Below are 10,819 nucleotides of genomic sequence, written 5' to 3' on the forward strand. Positions count from 1 at the left end.
TTTATTGTAACTATCATTGGAAATGAGAGATGACAAAGATTTTTTTTTTGAAGAACTTTGACATTCCTAGGAACTGTAGAGACACACCAAAATAGCTACATTAGATACTTTTAATCAAAGGAAAGGATTCTCTTTTCAGTATTCTTAATCCATTATCCTCTGCTCAGTGACATCTAGAACTTCACATGATAACAAACTCTTTCCTGTACCCCCTGGGCAGTAACCTTGATTCCAAAACATTCTTCATTATTGCAGTCATTAATAATGAAATGTTTTGAGAGGAAAAGTTCAAGAAAATATTTTGCATTTTTTAAAGACATTCATAGTTTTTAAAAGTGCAAGGATAACTAGTTTTGTCAATATTGTGAGCTAAATTTTCATATTGGGTGATTTTACCACATTTAGACTCACATTTTTTTCTCTTTAAAAAGAAAAGTGAGAGTATGGCAGAGATAATTTTTCACCGCATATAAATTCACATTAAATTTATGTAAGCTATAAAAATCAGCATTCAAATATACAATGCAGAAAGATCTATGAACCTTCATATAATAATTAAAACATTAGTTATATCTGATTTTGGTAGAAAATCTGAAAAGTGAATCAGATTTACTGAAGGCGAAAGCAAATGCAATGGCCATTATACTTACTCTTCTGAGGGTTAATAATAGCTTCAGCTGATTCTTTACCAAAAAGAGTCGTAAAGCCCAATTTGATGAAGAGAATCTATTAGGAAAAATTTGTGTGAGACTTCGTTTTTCAGCTTATTACTCTACTTACCCTGACTGGTGCTGTGGGAGGATCAGGGTAACTAGAACTCTGAGTTTTGTCCTCTCCAACACACTGAGAAATTTTCAAACTGAAAATTTTGGTCACCTTTATGCTTAGCAAATATATTCTAGCTCTGTCTTGATTGAAAGTAAAATATTGTTCAACTATTTCCCCCTCTTGCTCTGAAGTCACTGATATTATGGCTACTCTGTAAGTGGTTTTTATACTACTAAGATTTATATTGATTCATTTGCTAAACCTCCAAGTAAATAATAAGCAACTGGATCCTTGGTGACCTAGATTCAAATATGACTAATTTGTAATGAACTTTGTCTCCTTTGTAATGAACTTGGGCAAAAATCCTGAGAGATGCACTAGTGTGGGTAGTGTCCTTAGAGACACAGATGCCACAATAGCAACAGGCACAGGTGAAGACAAAACAGTAAAAACCAGATGGTCAAGTGGTTTTCTTTTTCTGCATTTCTTTCTTAACATATGAAAGATCACAACTTTATCCCACTTGCTACTTTTGTCTCAATTATTAAGTAAGATTACAAATTTGGAAAGTATTAGAAAAAGTCAGTGATAACTCTTAATATTCTAAAAATATGAATATGAATATTAAAAAAACTACTATTTTTATCTCTCCCTTGAGCACTCTTAAGATGTGGCTATGTGGGTTCATGTAAAGATAGTTTTCTTTTAATTCAAATAAAGATATGGTTTATTTTCACAGTAAGCTTAATTGTGGATTCTATCATATATCATTTTTATATCAAGATATTTATACTTTCTTTTCATGATAAACACTGGTGTGGGTGTTTGCCGCTGCTTTTCAGTCTTCATCTTATTTTCTTGGATTAATACTGTGTACTTAAAAAAGAAAAAACTATAGTATAGGTACTAGTAATTTCTTGAGCTGTGGGCTGTAAATGCTAATTTTTCTTGCATCTTTAGATATTAGAGGGATGGAGAGAGAGAACAAACAAGAGAAAGAGGAAGTAACATGTGAGTCAAATAAGAAAGCAAATAGTGAGAGAAAATATTTAAACACAATTTTAGCAGTAATTGTGAGAAATGCAAATATAGTAAATATTGTCAGATTAAACAGAAATCAAACCCAGTCATAAACTTTTAATAAGAAACATAGTAAATTTTTTGCTTATGTGACACTTTATATAAGTACACACATTGGTAACAAAGGATAAAAGTTATGGGGAGATATATTGTGTAACGTTATAAAAAAACTTTAGTAATTATACTATTATCAGACAAAGCAAACTTTAAACAAGTTATTGTTTACATGAACAACTGTTCATATCAGCTTTATTTGAGCTATTGTTGTTATTAGGTCTCTCAGTTTATCCAACTCTTTGTGACCTCATGGCTTGCAGCATGCCAGGCTTCCTCTGTTGTCCCCTTCTCCTCCTGCCCGTATCTTTCCCAGCATCAGAGGATGAAAGGGTTAAATGGCATCACTGACTCAATGGAGTCAAACTCCATTTGAGCAAACTCCAGGAGATAGTGAAGGACAGAGAAGCCTGGTGTGTTGCTGTCCACGGGGTCAGAGAGTCAGAAATGACTTTGTGACTGAACAGCAACAAAACTTAGAAAAGTTGCTTAATAAAAATCAACATACAAAAACATAGTACCTCTACACAGTAGCCAGAAACAATTAGAAAATAAAAATTAAAAATCCATATAAAAACTTTATTAATTACATAGGAATAAATCTACCAAACTATCCCAGGAAATGTCTATCAATATTGTGCAAGGCCTCTACACACTTAAAACTGAAATTTTTTGAAAGTAATGAAGACACCAGTGGGTTGGCTCTATACCATGTTTTAATGTATTGGAACTCTCAGTGTTGTTAAGACATTAATTTTCCCCAACTTGGCCTATATATTCAGTGCAATCTTAAAATCGCTAATGATAATTTTTCTTTGCAGAAATCCCTAACATTTTTAAAGCTTTATGAAAAACAAAGTGCTGAAAAGAACCTAAGTCACATTTAGGAAGCAGAAAAAAGTTGTTTGAATAACAATGAGTGTATCCATGCTCAGTCTCTTAGTTGCGTCCAACTGTTTGCAACCCCATGGAGTGTAGTCTGCCAGGCTCTTCTGTCCAGGATTTTCCAGGCAAGAATATTGGAGTAGGTTGCCATTTCCTACTCCGGGGAATCTTCCCAAACTTCTAAAATAAATTAAAAACAGAAATCTAATAAAAAGGCAAATTATTTTAGTAGGCACTTTACACAGGATGTCTGATATCCAAAAAGCATATGATAAGGTGTTCAACATCACTGAAAAGTGAAAGTGAAAGTGAAGTCGCTCAGTCGTGTCCAACTCTTTGTGACCCCGTGGACTGTAGTCTACCAGGCTCCTCTGTCCATGGGCTTCTCCAGGCAAGGATTCTGGAGTGGGTTGCCATTTCCTTCTTCGGGGATCTTCCCGACCCAGGGATCAAACCTGGGTCTCCCACATTGCAGGCAGACACTCTACCCTCTGAGCCACCCCAGTTATGACTAAAATAAGTAGGTTTGACAAAGTTGCACATTGGCAAAAATGTGGAGCAACGACAACCTTTATCCATTGCTAATAGGAGAGTAAATTGGTACAACATTTTCAATAATTATTTTATAGTCGAACACACAGCTACCATATAGCCTATCAATTCCATTTCTAGTTCTGTATGCTAAAGATATGAGTGCATATATCTGCCAAAAAGAAATATAAGAAAATTCTTAGCAGCTTTATTTATGTCATATATGTGAAAAGCCTGAATTTCTATTAAGAGAAAATGATTAATGATTAATGAATTGTGCTATGTTTCCATTATTGACTACAACTTATAAATTTAAAGAATAAATTATTGCTGTCATAACAGCTTGGACTGTACAGACATAATGTTGAGCAAATGAAACCAGACTCAAACCAGTTCATTCTGTGCACTTCTATTCATACGACAATCATGAACATACAAAACTATTAATGTTCAGCATTGTAAGGCAGTATAGCAGATTCATTTGGGAGTATATTTATCTGGAGAGGCATGAAAGAGATTTCTATGCTTCTGAAAGTATGCTATATTTGCATCTGTGTAATGTTTAGATCAAACCAGTCAATCCTAAAGGAAATCAATCCTGAATACTCATTGGAAGGACTGATGCTGAAGCTGAAGCTCTAACACTTTCACCAGCTCAATGAGTTTGAGCAAGCTCTGGGAGATGGTGAAGGACAGAGAGGCTTGGTGTGCTGCAGTCCATGGGGTCGCCAAGAGTAGAACATGACTGAGTGACTGAACAACAGCAACAAAGATTTACATGGGTATCTATACTTACAAGAATTCATCAAACTGTACACAGTGAATTTTTTTCTTTATATTACACCTGAATGTTTGAAAAATATTTGTGGTTTTAGAGACACATACTGAAATATTATAGATGAATTAATATGTACATCTGTTTCAAATAATCAGTTAGGGGTTGAGAGGAATGGACCAGTTTGTGGATGGGACAATATTTCCTATAAATTGATGCTTGACACTGTGATGCATACAGCAGTGAATGTTATGAAATTTTCTGTATTTATATCAGTTTAAAATTAATGAAATAAAGTATATAACACATGGCTTGGTACAGAATAAGCACCTCAAAATATATGTCTTTGAAATTAGAGTTTTTAAAAAAACACTTTTGGACATTTCAAAGAACTTAGGAGACTAGTTCTGATTAGGGCTGAAAAAGGCTGGCATTTTGAACAAGGACTGTAGGGGTAGTACTTTTCAGTCTGGGTACTCTGTTAAACTTTTAGTGAGCCTGAGCAGCAAGGGACTGTTATTTCTGCAATGCAATACAGGCCTCCTCCAAGACACCTGTCTCAAGATAGGTGAGGGGTATTATTGCAATCTAAATTTCTAGAAACTGAATGTTTCTAATAACTTCTTGTGTTGTTCAATTGGTAAGTCGTGTCTGATTCTTTGTGACCCTATGGACAGCATCATGCCAGGCTTCTCTGTCCTTCATTATCTCCCAAAGTTTGCTCAGACTCATGTCCATTGAATTGTTGATGCCATCCAACAATCTCATCCTCTGTTGCTCCCTTCTCCTCCTGCTTTCAATCTTTCCCAATATCAAGGTCTTTTCCAATGAGGTGGCTCTTTACGATAACATTGCCAAACTGAGGGTGAAGGCATGGATGAGGCCAATTAAGGAAATGTGAGATGATTGGGCAAAGGTGCAAAAATGCTGTGGAGAAAAACAAGTCACCAGAGAATCAGAACTTTTGTAGCAGAATGAACTGGAGTAAATGCTGTGGAAAAATTGAAACAATGAGTTGCCAAAAAGCTTTGCATATATTAGAAAGAGCTTCCCAAGTTCCCCGAACTCATTTCAATCTGCTGCTTTTATTAACCCCTCAAATACTCACGAGTGTTGCTCTAAGAAGCCACATGGTTCAAATATTCAGATTCCCATTATTTATGTTAATGTATCTATATTATTTATGCTAGTAGGCCCAACATTTATATTTTCATTCAATGGCTCTTTTAATTTTTATTTCATAGACTGATTTCATTTATTCATTGTCAGTCTTATATTAAAAAGATTTATTGTATTTTGTAGTTTAAGCTTGTTGTGAGCATTTGTATTATGTATTGCTTATTATGTATTGCTTATACGTGTGGGGTTTGCTTGAAGAGTTACTTGAAAGTATCTTACTGAAAGTGTTTCTCTGGTAAGGCTTCCTTAAGTTAAAAACAAAGTTTTTGGTCAAACACACAGAATTTGAATTCTGGATCTGCTACTAACCAGTTTGGTTAATCTGAAGACTTTTAATATAAATATAGCATGAGACATATGTGCAATTCAGAATTTTCTAGTAGCCATATTATAAAATAAAAATGAAATTGTTGATAAATCCAGATTTACTCAGTTGTGTCTGACTCTTTGTGACCACAGACTGTAGCCCACCAGGCTCCTGTGTCCATGGGATTTTCCAAGCAAGAATACTGGAGTGGGTTGCCATTTCCTCCTCCCGTGGATCTTCCTAACCCAGGGATCGAATGTGCGTCTCCTGCATCCACTCATTGGCAGGTGGATTCATTACCACTGAACCACTTGGGAATCTTAAATGCAGTGCATCAAAATATTCTTTCAACCTGATATCAATATAAAATTATTTTTGAGATATGTCACAATCAAGTTCCTTGAAATGTAGTTGATGTCTTATTTGACCTTCTTGTTTCTCAAGGTGTGAACTGTGAAAGTTAATAAATGCAATTTCAACTAATACAGGGTCAAGAGGCCTGAATGGGGTCTCTTATGTCCTAGGACAGCCCCAGAGCCCAACAGGAAGAAGAAAGACTTCCTCTTTTTCTATGGCAAGAGTTCAGCCTGTAAGAGACTGTCACAACTCAGCCAATGCTAAGTCATATACTCTTTGTTTACTACAGCCCTCCCAACTTCTTTCCCCCTCTTTAAAAGAGTCCCCATTCTTGTGTGAGGACTTCTATATGGCTCACCATAGTTGCAGACTACAAATCACAGTTCTTTTTGATCTTGAATAAACACTTTTTTTTTTTTTTTGCTGGAGAAGTAACTGACAATCTTTTTAAGTAAGAAAAATTAAGGGATTCAGCATAGAAGGCAGTGAGCACTGTCATAACTTTTTAGTAGCTGCTGATTCCTTTACTGATGATTTAACAAAGATGAAAATACAGGGAAGTCCCTCTTCTAATCATTTTCTTACCAGCCAATGCATACTGTTAAAAGTTGATGTGTAGAAACAAATACTGATGTATTGGATTGGCCCAAAAATTCTTTCAGAGTTTTATGTAAGATGTTCTGGAAAAACCTGAATGAACTTTTGGCCAATCTAATACATAAATAATCATTTTCCTCAAAAATTCACACAGAAAAATTGTTAGCACTTTATTGTACATATTTTCTGTTTAAATTGATCTGTAAGTCTGGAATTTTTAGAGTATTCAATAATGTAAGAGACTATTTTTATAATTCAGTTTCTATCTTAAGATACAATCATTTGTAATAGTTTCTTTTTTTAACTTAAAAAAATATTTTTATTGTTGCTTCTTGTGATGGCTATGTTTTTTCAAATGCTCTGGTCATATATAACTATATCTTAAGTATATCTTATGTATCTTAATATATACTTATATTCTTAAGTATATTGCCAGTCCAGGTTCGATGCATGATACTGGATGCTTGGGGCTGGTGCACTGAGGCGACCCAGAAGGATGGTACAGGGAGCGAGGCGGGGGGCGGTTCAGGATGGGGAACACGTGTATACCTATGGCAGATTCATGTTGATGTATGGCAAAACCAATACAATATTGTAAAGTAATTAACCTCCAATTAAAATAAATAAATTTATATAAAAAAAGAAATGTAAAGGCAATACATTTTTAGGTTTTCTATTCTGTTTCTAATACTTGAAATGGTGCCTGACATCAAAAAACACCCTTGAAATCAAAAAAAGGAAAAAGCAATCACACAATTACCCTGTTCAAAACGTACCATGAACTTGTAGGTTTTCCTTCTTTCATTTCATTGTTAGCCCTTTGGTAAACTCTTGTTAGGGTGTAATGTCATTCTTCTTACTGTCTTTTTAAGAGAGCTGCCTGAAACAGTTTCCATACCAGGAAAGAAATGACTCGAAAGCTTAAAGATACATACTTAGGAACAAATGATCTTTTTATGAAAAATTGATTCCTTTACATTAGCAAATTCCATTAGATCTTTGAGAATAATGCAATTCTTTTGATTGCATCACCAAAGGCTTGTTTAACTTGCTTGTTTCTCAAGGTGTAAATGAAGGGGTTCAGCATAGGAGCAATTGAAGTAGTGAGCATTGCCACACCTTTATTAATACCTGCTGATTCCTTTGCTGAAGGCTTAACATAGATGAAAATACAGCTTCCATAGGTGATGGAGACCACAATCAAATGGGAAGAACATGTGGAAAATGCCTTTTTCCTTTGCTGGGCAGAAGGGAATTGTAAAATGGTCTTGATGATGCATATATACGACAGAACAACACACATGAGGGTCATGATAAAGGTCAACACTGCACAGACTATGATCATTTGCTCTATAAGCCACGTTTCTGAGCATGAGATTTTTAGAAGGGGGACTGCATCACAGAAAAAATGGTCAATAACATTGGAGTCACAGAATTCCAGATGCAGGCCCAGGCTAAGTGGAGGGATTATGATCAACAAGCCAGCCATCCAGCAGCAAAGGATGAGTCTTCTACAGACCACGTTGTTCATGATAGTCACGTAATGCAGGGGTTTGCAGATGGCCACGTATCGATCATAGGACATGGTAGCCAGGAGAAAAAACTCAGTTACACCAAAAAGATCAGCAAAAAATATTTGACTGATACAGTTATTATATGCTATTGTCTTATCACCTGTTGATATGTTATACAAATATCTGGGAATACAAGCAGTTGTAAATGAGATTTCTAAGAAGGAGAAATTTTGTAGGAAAAAGTACATGGCAGTTTTCAGATGAGAGTCTATGAAGGTGAGGGAGATGATTGTCAGGTTCCCAGTTACACTCAACATGTAGGTGAGAAATAAAAAGATGAAAATCACAATCTTCAGTTGTGGATCATCAGTCAGTCCCAGCAGGGTAAAAGTTGTTACTGTGTGGTTTCTCATCACTGAATCCTGACTTTTATTCAATCTGCATTTACGATTCAGAAATATTTGATGTGCATAGAGTGGTTATTAATGGAGGCAAAACTATGCAAACAAACTCACAGGCATTAAAAAATTTTGTTCAGAAATATTTTCAGTACTCTAGTATTCTAGGTTCCACAATTATGTATTATTGATCATTTCAGGGGAGATTAAAAGATAGGAATTGCTTTATCTATATCATGCTGTGAAATATTATTGGTGCTTCTTTCTCATTACATGTTATGTTTTGTTTCCACTTTATATTTTATCTATATCTTGGATTTGATTTTCCATTATATTGGATTTAGCTGCTAATATTTTGTGAGAGTAAGAGTTCTTTCTTGCTCACAGACTGAATCCTAAAACTGAATACCAAACTTTCATGTTTACCTTCATGTGTTTCCTGAAAATTTTTTTATTGACATAGTTGATCACAAATAAATGATCACTAAATGCATTCCATGTCCAATACTGAAGATGCTGAGCTCTAGGATTGCAATTTTAAAAGTCTATGTTGCCTTTAAACAACTTCTTTCTTACTCACCTATGCTCCTGAATCTATCTCATAATTTTCTGTTTAAAAACACTAATTTTCTACTGTGGTACAGAGGACAAGGAATATTTTGATGACAAATACGTGGTGTAGAATAACAATATGTGTTGGCTATAAATATATAGGGATGTAAAAAATCATTAAAATTTGTCTCAGTTTTCAATCCTTTTATTAAGGTTGAGACACATTCCAAAATATTATTATTAATGTTACTAACTACGAAAAATTCAGGTTAAATTCTTAAGCATATTCTTCAAGATTGGCTTGATTTCACTGTGACTCAGTTATGCCATTTACAAAGTGGAAATAATATTATCCTTCACACATATATATATATATATATATATATATGTAATGTTGAAAAATTAAATAAGTTAATATTTAGAGTACTTATAAAAAGTGCTTGGCTGATAATGAGTAATAAACAAATTATAACGATTTTATTGACCTGGTCCACAATGATTTTTATTTTAGAGACAGACTATACATTCAATCATCAATACATTGTAATCACATTAAAATTTTTTTTTAAAAAGTATAAACTTATTTATTTTAATTGGAGGTTAATTACTTTACAATATTGTATTGGTTTTGCCGTACATCAACATGAATCTGCCACAGGTATACACATGTGGGGAGGGGTTCAGGATGGGGAACACGTGTAATCACATTTTCTAATGAAATGTAAATCTAATGAAACAATTTATGCCAAAGTTCATCAAACACCTTCTTTTGGCTATTAGAGTTCAGGAAACTTCATAGGAAATGTCTAGTTTTAACCATACAATAGTCATAGAGTTCTCTCATAACTTACTTTAATATCACATGTTTTCCTGTCATCATTTGGCTTTCTAATATCTAGACACTTCTTTTTTTTCCCCTGAACTCTATGTTGATAGTTTTTAGCATTTCTTTACCATTTTCCTGAATTTTTTAAATTTAATAAACTTGACATGTAACATTGTGTAAACTTAAAGTATATAAGGTATTACTTTGATGCATTTATAATCACGACATGATTGCTCATGTAGTGGATACTTATCACCTTACATATTTATAATATAATATTACTATCTATACATACATTAGATCTCTTTGATTTACTTACTACTCATTGCAAGTTTTTACCTAAAGCTTTACTTAACATATGTACTCTTTTGGGGTATTTTCTTGAACTTCTAATCTCCAAAATGATTGATCTTCAATTATATACCCAAATGCATTGCAAATATAAGACATCCAAAATGAAACTCTTGATTTTTCACATTCTCCTCCTATTTTTTAATAACCAAGCCAATGTTTCCCACCTCCATCTCTGTCCGCAGTCTTGAATTTTGTGGGACAAGCACATACTCAGCCACTTGTTTTCAGTTTCCAAGTGTATTAATTTGTCATATACAAATTATGTTATTTTTAGATGATCTCTTATTTATTTGTAGCTCAAAATAATCTTATCAATAACTATATACTGTCCAAGATTAAAGTGCTCTGAAAATGATGTTTAATTGATACCCACATTAGAATTTCCACTGATAAATTTTGTACAATCAGGAAAGATTAATTTACTAGAGGTAAATATTACCCAAGTCCCCAAAAATGTAGCTGAAATGCAGAATTTATAATACTTACGTTCTTGCAGTTAATCATTCTTATAGCTACAACTTGAATATAATGCAAATAGTATTAGAAGCATGAGAATTTCTGGTTACTACTGATTGAGTGGGTGACAGAGGGTGAGATGGTTGGATGGCTTCCCAGATTCAATGGACATAAACTTGGGCAAAC

The 10,819-nt window shown here is 34.1% G+C and overlaps 1 protein-coding gene across 1 annotated transcript; it reads right to left on the reverse strand.

Annotated features, from left to right (window-relative positions):
• Nucleotides 1-7,334: 7,334 nt before the first annotated feature.
• Nucleotides 7,335-8,460, reverse strand: LOC138078149 (olfactory receptor 6C2-like). The gene is made up of 2 exons (XM_068970708.1): nucleotides 7,541-8,460; nucleotides 7,335-7,344 (listed from the first exon to the last, which is right to left on the reverse strand). Exons 1-2 carry the CDS (start codon nucleotides 8,458-8,460, stop codon nucleotides 7,335-7,337), a joined length of 930 nt encoding a protein of 309 aa, XP_068826809.1.
• Between the last annotated feature and the right edge of the window lie 2,359 nt (nucleotides 8,461-10,819).

Source organism: Capricornis sumatraensis, chromosome 4, assembly GCF_032405125.1.
Source record: "Capricornis sumatraensis isolate serow.1 chromosome 4, serow.2, whole genome shotgun sequence".
Classification (NCBI taxonomy): Eukaryota; Metazoa; Chordata; class Mammalia; order Artiodactyla; family Bovidae; genus Capricornis; species Capricornis sumatraensis.